The sequence below is a fragment of the Phodopus roborovskii genome, unplaced genomic scaffold, assembly GCF_943737965.1.
Source record: "Phodopus roborovskii unplaced genomic scaffold, PHOROB, whole genome shotgun sequence".
Classification (NCBI taxonomy): Eukaryota; Metazoa; Chordata; class Mammalia; order Rodentia; family Cricetidae; genus Phodopus; species Phodopus roborovskii.
Window position 1 is genome coordinate 36,269,082 of NW_026126517.1, and position 23,130 is coordinate 36,292,211.

At 48.0% G+C, this 23,130-nt stretch overlaps 1 protein-coding gene across 5 annotated transcripts in view; it reads left to right on the top strand.

Annotated features, from left to right (window-relative positions):
* Nucleotides 1-22,692, top strand: part of Gramd2a (GRAM domain containing 2A) — a 35,878-nt gene extending 13,186 nt beyond the window's left edge. The window contains exons 2-12 of one of the 5 annotated variants that reach the window (XM_051197645.1): nucleotides 11,816-11,908; nucleotides 12,974-13,031; nucleotides 13,367-13,442; nucleotides 13,989-14,092; nucleotides 14,765-14,863; nucleotides 15,149-15,220; nucleotides 15,712-15,807; nucleotides 17,328-17,472; nucleotides 17,714-17,810; nucleotides 20,186-20,290; nucleotides 20,511-22,692. In XM_051197645.1, coding sequence (XP_051053602.1) covers nucleotides 11,816-11,908; nucleotides 12,974-13,031; nucleotides 13,367-13,442; nucleotides 13,989-14,092; nucleotides 14,765-14,863; nucleotides 15,149-15,220; nucleotides 15,712-15,807; nucleotides 17,328-17,472; nucleotides 17,714-17,810; nucleotides 20,186-20,290; nucleotides 20,511-20,514 — 949 coding nt within the window. In that variant the 3' untranslated portion in view covers nucleotides 20,515-22,692. Of the gene's footprint in view, nucleotides 1-11,815; nucleotides 11,909-12,973; nucleotides 13,032-13,366; nucleotides 13,443-13,988; nucleotides 14,093-14,764; nucleotides 14,864-15,148; nucleotides 15,221-15,711; nucleotides 15,808-17,327; nucleotides 17,473-17,613; nucleotides 17,811-20,185; nucleotides 20,295-20,510 lie in introns of those variants that run through there. The other 4 variants (XM_051197647.1, XR_007835306.1, XM_051197646.1 and 1 more) reach the window with 4 other exon arrangements.
* Nucleotides 22,693-23,130: the final 438 nt, after the last annotated feature.

Consider the following 23,130-nt stretch of genomic DNA (forward strand, 5'->3'; position numbering starts at 1 on the left):
AGCATGGAGGCTCAGCAAGTTTGAAGACCAGAATTCAATCCCCGAAAGCCACATGGTGGAAAGAAAAAAACCAACCCTCTGAAGCTATGCTCTGACCACCACAGGCACACATGCACCCACATCTACACACGCCTGTAATTTAATAAAAATATTTATGTTTAGAAAGCCAAAGTTGATAGTATAGTTCCTTTCATTTAAGTCCCTTCTCTGGTCTCCATTGCTTGTAAGGTAGTGAATCCCATCAGGGCTCACAGGGTCTACACCATGCTGCTCTGGGCACCTCTCCAGTCTCATTGCTACCCTCTTCACTGCTCACCAATACCCTCCAGACACAAGGCTCATGTCATGTGCCTCATACAGTCCCACGCCTCTGGCCTCCCACCCTTTGACCTCTCTAATGATCCCTCTACGGCTGCCAGCTCCCTTCTCCCTCCAGTGAATGTCCAGTGGAGTTCAGCTACAGGGTCTTTGTTGCTTTGGAAGAGTCATCCTTGCCTTCCACAGGTGAGCCCCACCTTTCTGGTAGAATTTCTCCTGACACCCTTGCTTTTCTTCAGTGTATACATTACGGAGTTGTAATTATGTACTGGTTTATGTAAATCTTTGCTTCATGTCGGCCTCCCTCGGCAGGCAGGCATGTTGCAGGTAGTGAGTACCTGGCCTTCCCTCCCTGGAACACAAAGCACTTACCCAGAGCTGAGGGAATAGCAAGCATTCATTTCTCAATTGATATTTGTAGAAGGAAGGCAGTAGAGAGAGGAACTGGCATTCCTCTCAGCATGCCATCAGCCCCTCCAGGGACAGGAGTCCTGACACAGAGCAGGTGGCCATCTGTAGGTCACCTAGCTCCCTGGCCTCTGCTTTTATCTTCCGAGTGGAGACTTTCTTGTCCAGAAAGCAACAGTGGCTTCTTCAAAGACATCAACAGAAGTCACAGGGGGCCTGCCTGCCCCCACCTCCACCCAGTCTCTTAGGGCTCCCAGGGCCTCACAGTTGTCAGTGGTTCTGGGCAGAGTCTAATGGGTCCACAGGGCCAGAGGGAATCTGAGGAGAGCATCCTCAGATGCTAGAATGGGTTCTGCTAGACAGTATCGATGTATAAACAGAGCTGACTTGTCCTCAGAGAGTAGCCACACCCCTGGCAGCCTGGGTTGGAGCATCTGTGTGGCCAAGGTTGTCTGTGTACCCCCCTTCAGAAGAGTGGCCACTGGGAGTACAGGGGTGTTCTGTTTCTGACTGAATGCAAGTCTGTGTTTAGACCTGAATGACCTGCTTCTTGTGTAGAGATGGCCAGGTCCCAAGGGGCCTGCCAAGAAAAAGTGGTCTGTCATTAGGCCCAGGGGGGCCACCTCAACAGATGCTGCCCCAGCTGTGGGCACTGCTGGCAAGGCTAACTGCCCACTGCCTGCCCTGATGTGGCCCCAGCTCTGTAGGAAAGCCTGGATGTCCTGGGAGGGGAACGCCTGGGTTTCAGCTGTTTTTGCTCTGTGGGCCTCTGAGCTCTGCTCAGAACAGGAGCAGCAATGGCTGTCCTCAAACTTCAGTGGAGGGAGGAGCAAAGAGGATGGCTTCTGAGCTGTCTGGGTCTGGTGTAGGTGTGTGTCACCTGGTCAGCAGGTCGGAGCCCTTCTCTGGTGCAGTCTAGGTACCAGAATGCCTTCTCCAGGCTTGTGTTGTAGGCCAAAGAAAAAATTGAGCTTTGTGAGTGCATATGAGGCCCAGCTATGCCTCACTTTGCTCATTCCTGTGGGGAGGGAGCTGTACCTCTAGGTACCTCTAGGTGTCCTTCAAGGAGTGTGGTGACTTGGGGTTAAAGCTCTCAGTGCTGGTAAGAGTCCGCCTCTCCCTCCCCGCCTCCACACACACACACTGCACTTTGGCCTCTTTCAGATCATCACACTGCACGTAAACAAGAGAATTTTCTGTTCTATTTTGTAGAGGCACAGGCTCTGAAGGAGACAGGGTCACCAGAGGGTCAAGGTACAACCAAAGCTACTGTCGCTCCAGGGCTTGTGCCTGTGCCTTAAGAGACCTCCATTTCTGAACAAACTGCATGCACAGAGGAATCCTTCAGCTCGGAGTGTTTGTTTAGTCTTTGGATTATTACTGAGCACTCACTGTACATGTGAAACTGGGCAAGTCCCTGGAGTGTGAGAAACTGAGTGGTAAGACTCAACCTGGATGCTCATGCCTTTATTCCCAGCACTTGGGAGACAGCGGCAGGTGGATCTCTGTGAGTTGGAGGCCAGCCTGGTCTACAGATCGAGTTCCAGGACAGGCTCCAAAACTACAGACAAACCCTGTCTCAAAATAGTCTATCAGTCAATCAGACAAACAAACAAAAACTACTCACTATGGAACTGGTTCTATAGGCAGGCTATGCAGCCTAGGGAGGATTCTGGGCAGGATGGAAGCCACTTCCATCCTCCAACAGGTGCAGCTTTAGGGAGGCAAGACTATTGGAGGACAAGGACAAGGGGATTCTGTCCTGTGTAGGAGCAGCTGGCAGAGAATGACCCAAGCACAGCTGGGAGGGCTGCTTATCAGCATCCTCCTCTCCAGAACAAGGCCAGCTGAACACCTTGCTGTGACCTCTATCTCACGAGGAACAGGTCAGGAAACAGGAGAAAAAGGTTTAGGGCTCGTTAACTACATGTGATTATTGGGGAACAGGGCAGATCTGGGCTAAGGCAAGAGACACAGACAAATCAATGTCTCGGCTGCCACGGTGGGAAGATGTAGCCAGCCTTGCTCTCAAAATTCCATGGGCAGAAAGACATATATGTTTCTGAGTTCCCTGTAGAAAGAAGAAACTCCTGTTCCTATTAGTACTCATTTTTTTAAGGGTTTAGTTTTTTTATGTGCATTGACATTTTTGCCTGAATGTATGTCTGCACAAGGGTGCCAGATCACATACAGTTGTGAGTTGCCATGTCGGTGCTAGGAATTGGATCTGGGTCCTTTGGAAGAGCCGCTGGTGCCTCTTAACCATGGAGCCATCTCTCTGGTCCCCATAGAACTCATTCTTGTTTAGCTACTGTCCACCTCCCAGGTGGCTGAGCCTGCCCACATCTAATTACCAGCTTGTTTGGTAATTTGAGTGGTGGCCCAGAGGCAGGTGGATCTTAGTGAGTTCGAGGCCAATCAAATTCCAGGACAGCCAGAGCAACACAGAGAAACCCTGTCTTGAAAAAAAAAAAAAAAAAAAAAAGACTCAGGCAGGTATGGCCATGCCGAGTTAGTTGTTGGACACCTCTATGGCAGTCCAGCCCTATATGGCTTTGAGAGAACACAGGAAGAATACAGTGTGGTTCAAGCTAGCATGTACCACATGGGAAAGCCAACCTGTCACTTCCTTGGCAGAGCATAGGAAATGGGCTGCATGGCCTTAGCAGGCAAGGGGAATCTCTAGTGACACAGGGGTCACTCTGTCTGGCTACAATGCGCCTGAAACTTGGTATGGTTAGGACCCTAGGTAGGCTGGCCTTGGGAAGAAGGAGGCATGTTCTTCCCTGTTCTTTCTCTAGGGAGAAAGGAGGTGGCAGGGTTCTCTCAGTGGCTTCTTAACTCTGCCTGCAGGTTTCAGTTCACCTTGGAGTATTTAAAAGCCAGACACTGAACATACAGCTGCCTCGTGACCCAGCGATGCCTGTGCTGAGTGTTTACCCACAGAGTGAATACTTGTGTTCACAAGGCTGCCACTAGAGCTTTTTCATTGCTTTCGTAACAAGCCAAACCTGGAGCCTGAAATTAGTAAAAGGAAAGCAATACATGGCAGTATATCTATACAAAAGGATTGCTGGTGAAAATGCAGCTCATAAATATAACACAGCATGTGCTAGGGATATAACTCATTTGGAAGAGTGCTAGCTAGCCTAGCTAGCCTAACATGCACAGTCTTGAGTTCAGTCCCTAGGAGTGCATAAACTGAGCATGGTGGCATATACCCATAACCCCAGCATGTGAGAGATAGAGGCAGGAGGATCAAAAGTTCAAGGTCATCTTTAGCTACATAGCAAGTTCTAAGCCAGGCTGGGCTACATGAGACCCTGACTCAAAAAAAACCAAGTTCTAAACAGGTATGCATACAACACTGTGGATGTACCCTTGAGTCTTCAAAGGCACCGAGATGGATGGTGTGACCCCACGCTTATGGAGAGGAAGCAGTCTGCTGCCAGATGTCAGGGTTAGGGTTCTTCTTGGGATGGTGGGGGTGAAACTAGCAGGTGCCAGAAGGGTTTCTGGGGGCTAGTTCCCAGGTGTGTGTTTTTGCAATGTGTTGAACTGCTTTGCATGGTGATACATGACTTTAATCCCAGCACTCAGGAGGCAGAGGCAGGTGGATCTCTCTGAATTCAAGGCCAGCCTGATTTACATAGTTAAGTTCCTGGACAGGAGGGCTACATAGAGAGTGCCTGTCTTAGAAAGAAAGGAAGGAAGAAAGAAAGACAGAAAGAAAGGAAGGAAGGAAGAAGTGTGTGGGAGTGTACAGCTCCTTGCATATGGTTTCTTTGCTAAGTCTTTGTTAAGTGTAAATTATACTTCAGTAGCAACCTAAAAATAGCCATTTAAGTACAACTCTTGCAGACTCTGGTGGAACTAACTGCTCTTAAATTAAACAGGGTGAGGCATTTTCTCTCCTCTCTCTCTCTCTCTCTCTCTCTCTCTCTCGCTTTTATGTGTGTCTGTGTCATGTGTATGACGTGTGTACACACATACATAGAAATCAGGTGACGGTTTTAGTGTCAGCACTGTCTTCCCACCTTGTTTGAGGCAGGCTCTTCTGTTGTAGTTTGCTGCTGTTGTAAGCTGGGCTAGCTAGCTGGTCCTCAAGCTTCAGAGGATTCTCCCGTCTCGACCTCTCGGAGCACTGGAGTTACTCAAACTCAGATCCCCATGCTTGCATGGCAAATGTTCTACTCACGGGGCTATCTTTCAAGATGTTTAAAAAATTATTTTTATTTAAAAAAGTTTTCTTTTGAGACGGGGTTTCTCTGTGTAGCCTTGCTGACCTGGAACTCAGCTCTGTAGACCAGGCTGGCTTCGAGTGCAGTGCTGGGGTTAAAGGCGTTTGCTATTATCGCCTAGCCTTCCCAGGCATTTTTTATTTCTTTGAGAGAGATTGTAGGTTATCCTTAAACTCACTATATTTTGCAGGATGGTGTTGAACTCATCACCCTCCTGCCTTAGCCTCCCAAGTGCAGGAATTATAGACCTGTACAACCACAGCATTTTTTTTCTTGTTCTAAAGCCCTGCTGGTGATTCTAATGTGAATCCAATTAGTAGATCCACACAACGCTGACAGGAGGAGGTTAGGTGGGAGGTTAGCTGAGACATAAAGGTGGGGTGAGTAGCCCTAAGGGATTTGGAACTCCCATCAAGGTTGCTGGGCCTCAGCTTTTGAAGTTCTATCCAGGCTGGAAGTCTACCCAGCTTCCTGTCCCTTGTGGCTACTTCCATGACTTTTGGATTTGTCCTGTCAGAGGCCTGCATGGTGATGTGGCATTTGTCTGAGGAGAACAGTGTTGTTGGCAGATCTCTCCTTGGAGACCACAGAGGCTTATTGTCCTGCTGGCTGCAGAGGGCGCATTGGCTCTGAGCCTGGCTTTGAGAAGAGTTGGCAGGACCCACAGGGAGCTCTAGTATCTCAGAAGTCCACAAGAAGTCATCCTGGGAGAGTGTGGTTTCTTCTTCCATTGGGAGCTGTGGGGAAGGCCCTACCTGTGACCACAATGGGGCCCTGCTGGTTCAGGGGAGCAGGACTTGGCTAAACTTTTAGTTTCGGCATCAGCCATAGGCATTGCTACTGCCAGAGACCCAGATGAGACCAAGAGGGGGCTCTGCTCTGAGGTTAGGAAGAACTAGGGCAGGGAAGGGGCTGCTAAACCAGGGGAGCATTGTCTGGGCATGGACACAAGGAGGAGCGCAGCTTAGGACGTTGGAGGTTCGCCTGTGCCGTCAACCCAATAGATATCCCACGTTGTCTTGTCATGGTCCTCCTCTTCCTATTCTCCTCCTCCCCTCCTCTTCCTCCTTGTCTGTTCCTTTCTCTCTCTTCCTTATTCCATCTCTTCTCCTTTTTCATCAGAGACAGTATTTCATGTCCTGGCTGGCCTGGGACTCATGCAGCCAAGGATGACCTTGGACCCGGATCTTGATGCCTCCACTTCCCAAGTGCTGGGATTCCAGGCATGTGTACCATGTCCAGCTGTCTAGTTCTCTTTATGCTTCTGTGTGCCTCTTGATCAGCCAAGCAGGGTAGGTTGAGTGACTCCTGGTGCTAGGCCAAGACTGTCTGCTCCCCCTCATGTCAGGGCTCCTGGAAAGAAGAATCCAGCCATGGATGACCTTGCCAGCTCCTTTCCATATCTTTTTTTCTTCCTTGCCTACATGGCATCACTCATTTTCTGACTTATTCTTACTGTTTTCCCTCTCTTCTCTTTCCTTCTTTGGTATCACGAAGCATTCATATTCTCTCTTTCTCCCTCCCCATTGCCTCCCTTCAGCAAACACTGAGTGCTGATGTATGCTGGGATGTGGACACACCTGGGTTGGAGCTCAAAGTCAGCTGAGGAAGGAAGGGGTGAGGAATACAGAGGGAGGGAGCCAATGAGGGAAATGGGAACATTCTACACGCGGGGCACGGGGAAGCATCTGAACTGATGGTTCAAGGACTCAGACCTCCCCAGGCAGATAAGCAGGGGAAGAGGTTCCACTGTGAATCACGGTCTGTCTGCTGTGGAGAAGATGGTGAGCTACATGGGGTAGAGTATCAAGTTGTGAAGGCAGAAAGAGGAGCAGGGCTGGACATGGTGGCGAACTTTAATTCCAGCACTGGGGAGACAGAAGCAGGTGGGTCTCTAGGAGATCCAGCTTGGTCTCCACAGTGCATGAGTTCCAGGCCAGCCAGGGCTCCACAGTGAGGCCCTGTCAAAAAGAAACAAGAACTAAACAGAAAAGAAGCAGGAAGGTTAGGAGTGGCAGGCACAGGGTACTCCACAGAGAAAGGCAGGGGCAGAGCTGGGCTGCAGATGACTGTGAATGTAGGAGAAAGACAAGTGTGTGAGGGGCAAGGCTGGGGCAGGTGTGGCTAGGGACAGGTTGCCAGAATCCAAGAAAAGAAAAGAAGACAATAGTGGGTTGGGCTTGTGTGCTGTAGTGACGTGGATTAATCTGGTCAGGCTCTCAGGACTGTGTGGGGTGGAATGAGAATGAATGACTTTGGTGGACGCTGGGTACTTAGGGAGAAGCAGTCAAGACAGGGAACAGGTGGTTCTGAACACACTCTGATAGACCCCTCCAGACGACAGAGCTGAAGCTGGGGAGGCAATGAGTTGTCCAGGTTAGAGATCTGGGAGATTTGGGAGTACCTGGAGACAGTATGGACTCTGTGATGTCTGTGGGGGGCAGCTAGACTTGCATCCCTGGTTCCCACTCACTTGCCTCTCTCTTCCTGTTATATACCACCCTTTCTTGACATCTCCCTTTGCTGCTGCCCAGCTCACCCTGTTGCCCTATGACAGACTCAGAAACAGCCATAACTTCAGTAAGGTTCTCGGAAGGAGGGAAGGAAGGAATAGGCATGAATTCTGCACTGGCTAGTGGGGCTTCAGACTCCTGCTAGCTCCTCTCCTAGGCTTACCTACCTTTAGACCCAGCTCAGCTCAGGAAAGGACCTTGCTTGGAGTTTTCCTATCTTTGATCCTTCCCATTTCCCTGTTCCATTCCTTCCATGGCCTTAGTTATTGTGGTTTATACAGATTTTGGGCCAGAGAGATGGCTCAGTGGTTAGGAGCATGTACTGCTCTTGCAGAGGACCTGGGTTTTGTACCCAGCACTCACATCAGGCAGCTCAAATCCACCTATAACTCCAGATCCAGGGGATCAATGTCTCTGGCTACTGAGGGCTCTGCACGAGTGCACAGTCCATAAAAACATACACATATACTCATCAAAATAAAAATTCTTTAAATCTAAAATTTTTTTTACAAATTTCAGCATCCTAAATCCTGATATTAATTAACCCCACTGTTTGAACACAGGGATGGGGTAGGGCTAAGATATGATTTATGACCCCTGGGTTACGAGAAACTGCTTTCAGAAAATTTCAGAAAAATTGATGGCAGGGGGTTGGACATCAGCTGCCTGCAGAGATAGGTGTAGGGCCGAGCTCCCTGCTCTTAAAGTACCCTATGGTCCTCGCATCAAAGTACAAGTAGTTGTCAGGTACTTTATGGCCTGACAGGTTCTAATGTGAGTGCTAGACAACCACTCAGCTCAGCAGTCTTCATATGGCATTGTTGCTACTATTTATTTCTTTCTTATTTATTTATTTATTTATTTATTTATTTATTTATTTATTTATTTTTGGAGACAGGGTTTCTCTGTGTAGCTCTGGCTGTCCTAGACCAGACTGTAGACCAGCTCTGTAGACCAGACTGGCCTCAAACTCACAGAGATCCACCTGCCTCTGCCTCCTATTCCTTCTTAATTTTTGTTACATTTGCTGATTTGTGTGTGCTCACATGTGCATGTGTGTGTTGATGTGGGGATATGCAAGTGCTGCTACATGAGTGTAGAGGTCAGAGAAAAATTTTGTGGGAATCAATTCTTTCTACCACGTGACTCACTCCCAGGGATTAGACTCTGGTCCTCAGGCTTAGAGGCAAGCACCTTAATCTGCTGAGCCATCTCACCAGCTCTGTTCTGTTTTTTTGAGACAGAACCTCAATAAGTAGTTCCAGCTGGCTTGTAACTTGCTATAATAGACCAGGGAGGGTAGCCTCAAGCATGCTGGGATTCCTTGCTTCTGCTTTCCAAGTGCCAGGATCACAGGTATGTGTTACAATGCCCAGCTCATTGCCTTCCTTCTTTCCTCCCTCCCTCCTTGCCTCCCTTCCTCCCTTTCTTCCTTTTTTCTTCCTCCTGTATTCTTTAATATATATATATATATATATGTATATATATACACACACACACACACACACTTATGTGTGTATGTGCCTGTGTGGGGGCATATGTGTGCCTTGGCAAATGTGTCGAAGTTAGAGGACAACTTTGAAAAGTCTATTCTCTCCTTCCAGTATGTGGATCCAGGGATCGAACTCTGGTTGTTGGGTTTGGCCTTTATCCACTGAGCCATTTTCCTGGGCCCACATTTCTTACTAGAACAGTCCCAGGCCTTGAATTTCCTATGTAATCAAGGATGACTTTGAACTTCTGCTCAAACCTCCCCCCTCTATTAAAAGGACACATTTTTTTTAGCTGTATAATTAACCAAGGTGAGAAAAGATTTCCAGAATAGGGCTTGGATGTGGGGAATGGATACCTTTTCTGTTGCTTGTCACTGGGGTTTAACTGGCATAACATTTGGAAAACTGGCATAACATTTGGAAAACAGCTTGACTCTTATCTCAGACTAGAGGTGGTGGTGCACACCTCCAATTCCAGCACTTGAGAGGCAGCAGCAGGATCTCTACGAGTTAGAGGCCAACCTGGAATGCATAGTGAGTTCCAGGACAGCTAGGGTAACACAATGAGATTCTGTTTCCAAAATAAACAAACAAAAACTCTCAAAAACAAACAAAAAATAATCATAGGAATAAGTAATAACATGGGAAAATTTGCCATGAAATTGTGTGAAACAATAAAAGTCACATGGCAGAATATATGGTATTCAATCCACATTTTTTGTTTTTTGAGACAGAGTTTCTCTGGGTAGCCCTGGCTATCCTGGAATTGCTCTGCATGCCATGCTGGCCTCAAACTCAGAGATCCTCCTGCCTTTGCCTCTCTGAGTGCTGGGATTAAAGGTGTGCATCACCACCACCCAGGAACTTTTAGAGAATTTTTTAATGGATGATTTCAATCATTTATAAATGCTTTATTCTTACCATATTCTCTACAGCAAGCATAAAAAGTTAAAAATAAAACCCCTCTAAGAAGTGTGAAGTGATGAAACCAAACGTAACCAGAAATTAACCTTAGGAGCCAGAAGGTCAAATCACTAGAATAGTCTGTCACTCTATTCAGTAAATACAGTTACATGTCATTTAGCTGCAAAGAAGCATTCTGAGAAATGTGTCATGAGTAGATTTTGCTGTTGTGCAGACATGGTGGAGTGTGCTTATAGGAACCAAGACAGATATGACATCGCTGGGTGGTGTCATCTACTCATCAATGGCTGGAATGGCATGCTGTGTATGGTGACATATGTGTCAAACCCTATGTGAGGATAAAGAGAGGTTACCAATGAGGTTGCCTGGATCTTTACAATGTGATACTGGACAAGGCCTGTCCCTTGTCAAGGTGAACTTTCTCTGATCTGTGTGACACTGTGGTTGGAGGATGTCAGACTGGATAAACTCTGAGGGTCCTGGAAGACCTTGGGCCAAGTCTCTAATTCTATCTTGAGATGACAAAGTGTGTGTTTGTATGTTTGTATGACAGCACACATGTGTGTTAGTTGTACATGCCCATGTGTGCACATACATGGGGGCCAAAGAGCAGCCTTGGGTGATGTTCCTCTGGAGCTGACCTCCTTGGTGTTTTGTTGTTGTTTTGATTTTTTTTGGCCTGGAGCTTTCTTAGTAGATTTGGCTGGCTGCCCACTGAGCCCACAGCCTGTCTGTTGGGATTACAGTGTGTGTGCTGCTGTACATGGTATTTTTACATGGGTTCTGAGGGTTTAATTTGGGCTTTTATGTCTGCAAGGGAGCATTTTGCAGACTGAGCCCTCTCCCCAGCCTAAGAGAGCTTTGCCTTGGCCCAGTCACAGAACAGAGTTACTAAGCATTTGGGATTCTCACTTCCAAGTCCAGCTGTTTATTCCAGTTGTTTACATATAGAGGGACCAGCACACAGGACCTTGTTACGTATTCTAGACTTTGAACTGCCCTGTCTTGACCCTGCTTCTTGGCCACCCCTCTTCCTTTGAGAACCCCTGAGCTCACTCAGTTGGGGCTGTGCTGACATCTCAGGCTTTACTGATGCCTAGAGGAACAGGAAATGGGGGCCCTAGTCTGTGGAACTGGTGGGGGAGGTGGCACTTCAGAGGCTACTGGGAAGGAAGCCCCACCTGTTCAGGGGAAGAACATCTCCTTCCTCCTGGGACATTTTTGAAATAGTTTAGCTGTCATGGCTGAGGTACTTCAACTGTCTGAAGGTGACTGAGGCCTCTATTTCCTAGTCCCACCCTTTCAGCTGCACTCACTTGTTGGCCAACTGGACTCTACCTTCCACATCTCTAACAACATTTGATAAAGGATCCTGTACACTGTGGCCTTTCCCAGAACCTGATAGTTTACGGTAGCTCCTGGGGCACCTTAGAAACTTTTGCTTTCAGCATGAATATACCTGTGTCCGTCCTCCAGGGCGGGGCTGGAGACTCCACACTTCCTGGACTAGCTAGCAGTTGCCTGGAAGTTAAAACACGGTGGACAGACTGATCTTTTTTGAGGGGCCAGGCATTAACGGAACTTTAGGTTTCCAGGCAAGACACTGTGAGAGACACCTACCAGTAGACAAAATGCAAACGAAGATGACAAATTTTGGCCTATCAAATTGCCAGAGGTGAGACAAGGCTAATATCCAGAATAGTGCTTGGATATGGGGAAATGAGTTCCCTCTCAGAAGGCTGGTTATTGGGTTAATGGGCACAGCATTTGAAAGTGGCTTCAAAATATGACATCTTAAACTTTACCATGTACATAAGCAAGGATAGGGGACAGAACAGCTGCCCTGGGTGAACACAGTGAGGCTAATAGAAAAGATACCCCCAACTCTCCTTTCTAACATGAACATATTTCCCTTCAGCAACCAACAAATGCATGGAAAGAAAGCACCTCTGAAGAGCTCTGTGCCTTTCCCAGAGAAACCAGAAAAGGTCCAGGAGCCCCCAGATGACAGGTAAGGCCCTTCCAATCAGGGGTAAGCCCAGACTAGGAAGGGATTGTCAGGAGGTGACCTGCTGGTGAGGGGACCTTAAGGGACTAGAAAGATGTCTCTGCCAGTACAACACTTGTTTTTCCAAGCAGGAAGACCTGAGTTCAAGCCCCAGTGCCCACATGAAAAGAAAAAGGCTGATTGTGGCAGTGTGTGTTTGTAATTCTGGTGCTGGGGAAGTAAAGACAGGAGAACCTGGGGGGGACAGCCTAACTGGTGAAAGACCCTGCCTCAAAAGAGGTGGATGACTCTCAAGGTTGTCCTCTGGCCAACACACACACACATACAGACTAGCACATGTACAAATACAAATGTGAGTGGTTGGGGGCAGGCCACCTTAGCACGCCTTGGCAGGGAACAGCCTGCTGAGGCCTCTTCCTCCCACCTTTCCAGCCTGTCCTAGAGCATTGGGACCTAGCAGGGGCCAGGCTTCTCAGGTTACCAGTCTCCTCCCTGCCCACCTGTCCTTGGGCCAACCTGGCCAGAGCAAAGCTTTTTATTTCAGCGCGTTCTTTCCTGCTCAGTAGCCTCAGTCACTTTAGTGTGCCGAGTGCCTCAATGAGGAACAGCAGGCTGCCCCAGGAGGCTGCAAGGAGAGCAGATCTGTCTGTATCATGGCCCTAGAGCTGTGAGTCTCATGCTTCTGTCTTGTATACCCCTACACTGTAGTCCCGGGACCCACAACACTTGGGCCTCTGCCTACTTCTTGGCTAGAGAAATCAGAGTGTCTTTGTCGCTCAGGGCTGAGCAGCTGCTCAGCATTGTGGGAGACTGAGGCTCAGGCTGAGCATACCTCTGTGAGTGTGACACTCAAATCTGCTTGGGAAGGAGGTCTTATGAGTGCCCTTCCCCAGAGATGAGCGACACACTTGCAGTTCTTATCATATTACTGTGTTTCTTAGAAAAGGGCCTTAGTCTCCAATCTCTGCTCCAATCGTATGGCACAAAGCCAGGGCAGAATTGGCACTGAGGACACATGGGCAGGACTCAAGGGTTCCTTGTCCCTGGAATGGAATGTCTCCTTTGCAGTCTACACTGGTCAGAAGGCTTGAAGAGTGAAGAGATAAAGAAGTATGGCCGGGAAGGGGTAAGTTTGTGGAGGCTACCTTGGTCTGCTCACTGAGGGAGGTGTCCTGGGATGCCCCAAATCAGTGGCCTCTTGGCCACAGGGCTGTGAGCAGGAACCCAGAAGACCTCAGTGAGTGCCCTTGTCTTGGTGGGAATGGAGTAGTGTGTCCCCTCTAGTCACTGGCTCCCTTTAAGAACTCAACATTACCAGGAGATAAGCTAGGCTTGGAACAGGCCCTTCACGATTTTGCTGTTTACCAGGGGGGTCCCTATGGCATTATCTCCTGGTGGCTAGAGCAGGGCTCTGTGGTGGTCTGATCACTAGCCTCTCAGAACCTGGTCTTATGTTTACAGACACTGCTGAGCAAATACAACCAGCAGTACCACAAGCTGTTTAAAGACATCCCCTTGGAGGAGATGGTTCTCAAAGGTGAGCTGTTTCCAGGACAAGGCTGGCGGGCCCTAGGCCCTCTACTTGGGAGCCTTTATGTTTAATTTACATGTGGGAACAATTTAGATGCTTTTCATCAAAAGCATGAAGAACCAGGGTGGTTTGAGATGGGGAGATGAGTTATGCAGGTTTGCTGGAAGAAAGGTAAGATTACCAGGTTGTTCTGTTCTGCTTTTTACCAGTGAGGGGCTTATTCCCTGCTCAGGCCTCTCACCAAGCATGCAGGGACATTTGCACAAGCTAGACCCTCTTCTCAAGGCAGGGTAAAGCCTCTTCCTGAGGTAACCAAAATCCGGGCCTACAAACTTGGACAGGAAGTTGCTCAGACCTTGTCGGTAATAGAGAAAGAGGAAACATCTAGCAGTCTGGTGGGGTGGAGTAGGACACTCACAATTCTCAGAAAAGCCCCTTGAGTGATTGGGGATGGGGACAGGAGAGTCTAGGTGAAAAGGTAAGAGGATTGAGGCCCTGGGCTTCTCTGGGTTAACTTTACTCAAGGATGTCCTTTCTCCTGTGACTTCTCAGTGTGTTCCTGTGCCCTCCAGAGAGACCTCCTTCTGCACGGTCGGCTCTATATCTCTCCCAATTGGCTCTGCTTCCACGCCAGCCTCTTTGGCAAGGACATCAAGGTAGTAATGAGTAGTGATGGTTGCTATGGCCCAGTAAGGCCCCTGCCTAGGAACCAGGGGAGGGATAGTCTCCTGTCCTGTGGTCATGACTTAAGCCATGCCTGTGGTCCGTGTGCTCGGCACGTGGTGAAGCCTCTCACTGGTTGGAGCAGCAACAAGGTCTCTTACCCATGTTCAGAGAAGTAGCTCTCCTCCTCCTAAAACACAGGCTTTCATCTTGATCCTACATCTGGCCTGATATTTGACAGCTAAATTATACTGGCTTCAGATATCTCAGAAATGCTTTCAGGGCCAGAGAGAGATGTCATTTTTAGGGAGAGTCACTAGTGTGACCAAGGGCCAGCTCTGGGGACTCTGAGTAGAGCAAAGAATTCAACAGAACAGCCATCTTTAAAGTCTTGGATAGCAGGGGTCATGAACAGAACAGAATCTGAAGCCGCATGTCTAATCAAGGGTGGGCAAGGAGGCAGGATAGTTAGTTGGAAGGGGACCCTGGATGTGAATATGAAAGGCCTAGATGCCTCCTGCTACCACCCACAAACATGACTTCACCAGGCTGTGCATTCTTGGCAGAGTGCCAGCTATGTCTACCCTTTGCTCCAGTGAAGAAAACGAAGGGCCTGTGTTCTTGGGGGGCTAAGAAGCATCTCTCTCTATCTCTATCTCTCTCAGGTGGTTATTCCTGTGGTATCTGTGCAAATGATCAAAAAACACAAGATGGCGAGGCTCCTTCCCAATGGACTGGCCATCACCACAAACACGAGCCAGAAGGTCTGTGAGCCTCTGGGCCAACAACTTCTGTCCTTCTGCCCATCATAGTTCCAGAATCTCATGGCCTGATGCTGGCCTACTCCCAGACCTTTACTTCTCCCTACCCTGTAGCTTTCCAGAAGATGGTTCAGGCTAACAAGCTAGAAAAACCTTCCCCAGGTGAAGGTCTAGTTGGTTCTCATGGTCCATATACCTCTGGGCTGGCCCCGATTCATGTATGGCTTTCTGGTACAGCAAAAAGCCCCATCTCACATTAGTCCTTTTTTTTTTCTTTCCATGTCCCAGTATGTCTTTGTGTCTTTGCTCTCCCGGGACAGTGTATATGACATGCTGAGGAGGGTCTGCACTCACCTGCAGGTATGGAACCCAGAGGCAAGGGTTGACCTGGGAGACTGTACCCAGGTCTTGGGACAAGGCAATTAGGGGAGATTAGTGTGTCTCTCTAGCACCTGGGATGGGAACAGAGAGAGGGACTTACTGTCTGGGCTCCATGTACCAGAGGCTGTATTTGAACTGTGCATCACTAAGCTTATCTTTTGGCCAGTCTTTGTGTGTCCTCATATGTATATTTGCCTCCTTAGTGTACAAATAGACAGGGGCATACAGTTGCTTCTCAATATACTCTCTGACCAAAGTGAGGAGGGGGGAAGTAGGGAGGGGGCAGGGGCATAGAAAATGAGTTGCATGAGTTGCCTGGGGTTTGATCCATTACAGTAGTACAAAGCCGCCGCCCCCCCCCCCACCCACCCACTGTACACAAACTCTGTGACCTGGGCTTCACCTGACACAGGTAGCTCGTTGGTGAGGGCCTCTCCATGTTTATCTTGGCTGTTGCTTTTCCTCCCTAGCCTTCCAGCAAGAAGAGTCTAAGTGTAAGAAAATTCCCCGAGGAAGCTGAGTGCGAGTCTGCGGTGAGAGCCGAGGCTGGGAGCAAGGGCCTGAGGGTGAGCAGAGCTCAAAAACTTTAGGACTATCATGTAGAATTAGGGCACAGGTTCTAGAGCCAGGGGCCACACTATGTTAAAAGTCTCCTAGACCACATGTCATTCGAAGCACATAGGCCCTCAGCAGGCTGTCTGAAGTTTATCCCCCACACACTGGCTGGGTTGAGTCTCAGACCAAATAGATGCAAATCCAGTTATCCATCCTCTTTCTTTTCTCAGAGGAAGGGGGACATTCAAAGTCATAGACATATCCTAAGACAAGAATTCCAAAGCCAGGGGTTGGGGAGGTGGCTCTGTGGCTAAGAACACTCTGTAGCTCTTACAGAGGGCATACAAGCAGGGGAAACACACACATACAAAAATACAAGCAAGCAACACACACACACACACACACACACACACACACACACACACAAATAATTACATTTAAAAAAACCCTCAAAGATGTCACTGACAACCCAGACTTTACTTTGCTCAAACTCCAGCAGTTTCCTCCAAGAGCTGAGGCCCTATGTAGGGACAGCTGAGGGTTTTTGTTGTTGAGTTTTTTTTTGTTTGTTTGTTTTTGAGATAGGGCTTCTCTGTGTAACAGCTTTGGCTGTCCTGGAACTCTCTCTGTAGACCAGGCTGGCCTGGAACTCACAGAGACCCACCTGCCTCTGCCTCCCAAGTGCTGGGATTAAAGGTGTGCACCACCACTGCCCAGCTGGGATAGCTGAGTTCTGAGGGCAGAGATAAAGTGTCAGTGACTTCAAAGTTTTAGAGCCTCCTCAGTAACTATGAAGCATTTAGCCAAGCATATAGTATATAGCCTGCCATGCCAGGGACAGAAGCCAATGTCCCCTTTTGTATAGACAGAAATAGTAAGTCACCTCTGCCAAGGTCAATGGCTTGTTCAAGGTTAGAATCTGGACCAAAAAAAAGCCATAATTTGTACCATCTTTGGCTGTCTTAAACTCAGATCTGAGCATGTACCCGGGTCGTCTGACCTAAGATAACCACTGTACTTCTTCACTGTGGCCTTCAACGTCATTGTTTGGGGGGGGGGGAAAGGGGTTTCATTTTCTTCAGTCTTTTAGCTAGTGGTACATTGCTCACTCATACAAGCGACTCAAATTAAACTCAGTGGGTCAAAAATAACAACAAAGTGATAGGAGTGAAAGAAGGCGAAGACTAGATTCGAATACAAAAATGGATCAGCTGGGGTGGGAGAGAGAATGCTAAGAGAAGGCACCATATGGTTATGATGCATTGTATGAGTATGAAATTATTTAAAATGATGTACAATTCAACCAAATGTCTTTTCAGTACTAATATTGAATGGTATAATTACCGTTGATAATACATAAAAGATGTTTTCTGACAGAGAAATTATACAGCCAGGGAATATCCAGGAGAGATGTGTTGTTATATTCTACTCCTGAGTAGACATCTGGATTGGTAATAGCTGGAGAAAATCTTGATAACACTGGAGTGGGCTCCTTAGGACAAAGGATGCTCATTTCCTGTCTTCTCCACAGGAAGTCCTTATCCCTGAAATGAAGTGGAGAAAAGTGTGCCCAGCCTCCACATCACTATCACTCCCAGACAATATCTCTTGTGTCTCTCGGATACCCACAGACTCCACAGATAGCTGCTTCCCCTCCAGAAAGCCTCCAGGGTCTGGTGAGTTCTGGATCTTGTCTGTGGAAACTGCTTGCAGAGTCTTAGTCTTTTCTCTTACTTCTATGCAAAGAGCCCAGTGTGGCCAGCCAGGCTTCTGAGAGCTATTTCTTTCTTTTTCCAAACCCATATGGAAAATCCAAGAGCCCAAGCAGCTTCAGCACATGAAGGGAGGGGGAGATGCCCCACTCTGGCTGGGGCCCGAAGTGCCCCAGGAAGATGCCTAGCTGCTCTCCCATTGCAGAGACCACCTATGAGGAAGATGCGTTGGAGGAAGAGCCCACAATGGACCAAGAATTGCGGCTGTGGGATTCCCGGCTCCTCAAAGTCATCTTTGTGATGTAGGTGTCTATACTGAGGGAGGTCTTTACCCCGGAGTGGTGGTGGTCATGGTGATTAGGTGTTTGAAACAGGTGTATTGAGGATTGACTGGTTATTGCCTAGACCTAAGGGGATGTTTCAAATCAACTCCAAGTTCTTGAATGGTTTTTGAAGGCCTCGTGACTCATCCTCCCAGCTTTCTGTCTGAGTCTCTGTATTTAGACTTCAGGCAGTGCTATGGCAAGGGGCAGGGTAAACTATTGAGAAAAGGAAAAGTTGCTGCCCAGACTTGGGGAGCCATCAGATAACTGAGAGAAATACTAGCCAAGGAAACACATGTTTTCTCCACTGTCTACCATTAGGACAATTTTCAGGACTCCTGGTTTGTCTGTTTCCCTCTCTTATTTATTTTTCTTCTAACATGTGTATATATGTATGCATGTATACACATGCATGTATACACACACACACACACACACACACACGAAGGCCAAAGGTTAAAGTTGTAAGTTTCTTTCCTGATTGCTTTCCAACTTATATATCAAAGCAGAGTCTCTCATTTGAAGCAGCCTGGGGAGAGAGAGGCTATTGTCACTCCCCAGGTCATCACCTGGGGATGAAGGGATGAACCTCATTTGCAGAAGAGGGCATCCCCTGCTTGTGGAAATCGGGTGACAAAAGTCAAGGAATTCCCAGAGTTCTGTAGAGGGCCTGGGTCTGGGGCACCTCCAGACATTATCTAGGCCTTACCTTCCAGTGGTGCCATAATACATGCATTCCAGTAGACAAAGGGCAAAGGGCCTCTTCTGTGGAGATTGGAAGATAGTAACAGGGATTGGGAGAGAAAGGAAGGTGGGTGAGGGAAAAGATTCACCTGATTTACTTGGCAGACTAAAAACCCAGAGTGGCTGGTGGCTCTTAAGTCCTAGAAAGCTCGGCAAGTGGCCATGTGCTCCATGGTATGGGTCTCCGGAAACAGACTGGGTAAAAGGAGATAGGAAAGGTCACCCAGAAGGTGGGAACTGGGATATGGGACCCCAAAATATCTTCCCGGTTTTGGCATTGATGGGATTGATGGAGGCAACATGAAAGTACTGATTGGCACTTCCAGAAACAGAACTGTTCTTTAATCAGAACAGCTGAATGGCCACAGTTTCTCTGCAGAAGTAAGACTGTGTCTATGGGGCATGGGGTCTTGGGGTTTAATAGAACAGAAAAGGGAAACTTTGGGATGGAAGAGGATGAAGTCTGGAAGTGGTAGTCAGTTGGTTTAGTATATGGAGCTCGGAATCTTCCACAGGTGTTACCAGTCAAGTCCAATTTCATGTCCAGAGGGTCTCAACCCACCCAAGGCTTTTAGATTATTAACCCTTCATCTTCCACATCTTCTGTCTCTGCCATCTAGGTTTGATGGCAGCCTCTCTAAGGAAATGGGACTGCTGATTTATACATTGACATCTCCTTAATGGCCACTGGAGAGGGTATAGAAAAAAAACCAAGGTGGCTAGGAAGAGGAAGGGTAGGATAATAGTTTTGGTTGTCTGGCTTCCTTCAAGGCTCAGCTGAAGGGCCTAGAATTCCTGCTAACTATAAAGACATTACTGTGGCCTCTAAAAAAATGATGCCAGGGCCTGTTTAATGAGCAAGAGCCAAGGGCTCTTTAAACCCTCCAGGTTGGGGAATTAGGGTAGTTCTCATGCGATTTCTAGTGAACCTCCACCAAATACCCTTTCTTCAGGAGACAGGTTCAACTCCTATCCTGGTAGTTGATGCACATGCCTATGATCCCATGCTGTAACTTGGAGGCTAAGACAAGGAGGATCATGGATTTGAGGTTAGTCTGGACTACATAGTAAGTTCCAGGCCAGCTTGGGCTATGTATCCAGACTGTTTCAAAAACTAAACTAAAAAGCATATGGAGATGTAACTTAGTTGTAGAATGCTGGCCTAACATGCACAAAGCCCTGGGTTTGATCCCCAGCACCATATAAAGCATGAAAGCATGTGCTTCTAATCCTAGCAGTTGGGAGGTGGAAACAGAAGGCTCAAGATTTCAAGGCCATCCTTGACTACATATCACTTTTGAGCTCAGTCTGTACTGCATGTAATGTAATCCTGTCTCAACAAACAAAACAGGGGTGGCTCAGCACTTAAGCCTGCTTGTCTTTCTTGTACAGGAATTCTGTCTCTTAGCACCCATGTCAGACAATTCACAACCATCTGTAACTCCAGTTCTAGGTGATCTGATGCCCTCTTCTGGCCTCTGTGGGCAGTTTGTGTGTGTGTGTGTGTGTGTGTGTGTGTGTGTGTGTGTGTGCGCGCACACACACACACACACACCAAAACTAGAAAATCATAAACCAGAGTCAATCCCTCATTGCCCATGTTTCTCCAGGATCTGCTTCTTAGTCGTGTCCTCGTCCTATCTGGCATTCCGAATCTCCCGGCTGGAACAGCAATTATGTTCCTTGAACTGGGGTGGTCCACTCCCAGGGGACAGGTGAGGCCCTTTCTCTTCCTAATGCCTTTGGGATTGAAGGTAGAATGTCAGAGCCAGTCTGTTACAACCCTAATTGAACTTGGCTCTGTTTTGAACTGGTTGGATGGCCCTAAGCAGGGTTGGGTATATGTGCAAGATACCAGATCTCACTCTGGACCACTCTAAGGGGAACAGGGTCTCCAGGCCTTTCCTCTGATCTGAGCATCTTTCTTGTGTGCAGGTAACAGTCACTTGGCCTTCATCCCCACACCTTGTCCAAGGATGCTCTGGGTGCTGTGTCTACCAACGACTCCTGAGGTTTATACTGCAGTTATGCTGAGAATGAGAATGAAGGAAAATAATCTAGATCCTTCCTCCAGATCCCTCCCCCAGTACTTCTTCCCTCAATAAGTGATCTGAAGTACCTGTTTACAGATTAACTGGCTCCTACAATTTCTGAACTCAAACAAAATGTTAGATCTTTTGACTTTTAATCAGGTGAGGAGTTCTGTACACTAAGCTTCAGCGACCACTTAGATGACAGAAAACATATTAACTTGACTTTTTGTAAGCAGTGATTCTGGCACACTGACAGAGCCCTGCGGGCCTCCCCCAGGGACAAAGGGCATGCTTTGATACCTGGATTGCTGCTTGCTGTCATATGACACACTCCAGTGAGTGTTGGGGGAGGTGGGGGTAGCAGACATAACTGCCTCTGTGCCTGCTGCCTCCCCACACTCTGATCTCACTTGGGCCTCTCAGAATCTTTGTTCTGGAGCTCTCAGGACTCCTCTGCAGGGAACCAGGCACCTCAGGGCTTGTGAGAAGGCTGGGATGTTGAGAACAGAGATCATGGCAAGGGATTAGCAAGAGACCAAACTTAGAGACAAACTGAGCAGAGCAGAGCTCTGGGCTGGCCCTGAACTTGGAGAAGAATCAGGTGGGACTCAGATTGGAGGTCCCAGAATCCCCATTCTGCAGCAGCCCCCTCTTTGGTAGGACAGTTAGAACAGGGGCTTTGGTATTTGGTACTAGGTCTATTCCCAGTGGTCCACAGACAGACATAAGCAACAGGAAGATGAGGGGTTTGACTTGAGGTCCAGCTGCTGGCGTACTTCCTGCATGGCCAACTGCACTGGTGAGGGTGGCTTGCTGGACAGTAAGATCTGTACACTAAGCTGCCAAGTGTTGGCAGAGCCCACTCATGTCACCTGCAGCCCATATGTTACAAGCCAGTCTGTAGGATCCAGGAATCTAAATAAGGTGGAGGTGTCTGGGTGGGGCAGGGTCAGTGTAGTGACCAGGTAGTTATCTCTCTGACCCCTTGGGGAGAATATTGGAGGTAATGAGATGGGTGCATACTGATGGTTTTTGCTGGGAAGCATCTTCACCAGTCCACTTTCCTTCTAAAAAGAACTCTAGTTCATTTCCTCAGGACTCTCACCTGCTAAGACAGTGCCTTTGAAGGTTCTAGAAGGGCCTTAGGGAGGAAGCCAGAGGGTTCAAGGAAAGGCACAAGTGGTGGGTGGGGTAGCATTAGGAATAGCCACTGTTTCCTCCCTCTGATGCTGGGAGAAGAAACCCAGGTGGGAATTGTTGCAGATGTGATTGTCTCACTTAGGACAAATTCAAGCAGGACTAGAGAAAGGACAGTAGTTGACAACTCCCTGAGCTCAGACTAGAGGTCCCTTCATCATCTCCCTATTCCAGTTTCTAGGATTGAACATAGAGCACAGTCTTGTGTGTTGTTTGTACCAAATCTTTACATCTCAGGTGAAACCCCATGTCCACTTCCCCTCCCAGGACCACATCATCAAATGCCCATCCTTAAGTGCCCATTCTTTTGTTTTAACCACTCCCCATCACTCTTTTCCATTGAATTTTTATGGAAACAATCCTCATTGCCCCAGGACTTTCCTCCCCTGGTCCCTGCCAGAAGATGGGATAACAAATCCATTCTCTGAGCCTTGCTAGATTGAACCAGGGTTCATGAGAGGTGCCAAATCACAAGTGGCTGTGCCATCGTGCTGTGGAAAGCATGGTCTCCAGCCAGCCCAAAACTCAGAAAGGGCAGCAGGTTCTAGGTAGCTGGCATTGGAGGTATACTTGGGGCCAGGGCCTTGAGTGATACATGTGTGTCTACTCCTCTGGAGGGTCCTCTCTCTGCTTCCCCCCTCTGTTCCCATCCAGCTCCTCTAGAGGAACTGCATGTTTGCTGTGATCATTCATAGTCTATGAGTATTTGTACATTCCCAATTGCATTGGCTAACGGTCCTCTGATTCCCTGAGGGTTCTGTTCAACAAGAGTGGTTGTCCACCTTGGTGTTAGCCTTTGAAATAAAAAAAAAAAAAAAGGGGGGGGGTTAAATCCCAGGTACTGAAAAAATGTTTTTTAAAAAATAAAAACCTTGATTTTTCTAGTGTCCTGTGGTGTGGAGATTCACTTTTATAGTGTGTATAGTGTGCCCGTGTGTGTGTGTGTGTGTGAGTGAGTGTGTGTGTGTGTGTGTTTAAGCCAGAGGACAACTTTAAATATTGTTCTCAGGCACCAGCCACCTTGAGACAGGGGCTTTCAATGGGCTGGACTTAGATGAGAGTAGACCTGACTGGCCTAGACAGCCCCAGTGGTGCTCCTGGTCCCACCTCCCCAGTGCTACAGTTCTAAGCATGCTCCACCATACCTGGCTTTCTATATGCATATATAGACACACACACACACACACACACACACACACACACACACACACACACACACACACACAGTGGGATTGACCTCAGGACATCATGCATGACAAGCACTTCATTGAGCCATCTCTCCAGTCCCTCCCCTCTTTTTTTGGGGGGGGGGTTTGATTTTTCAA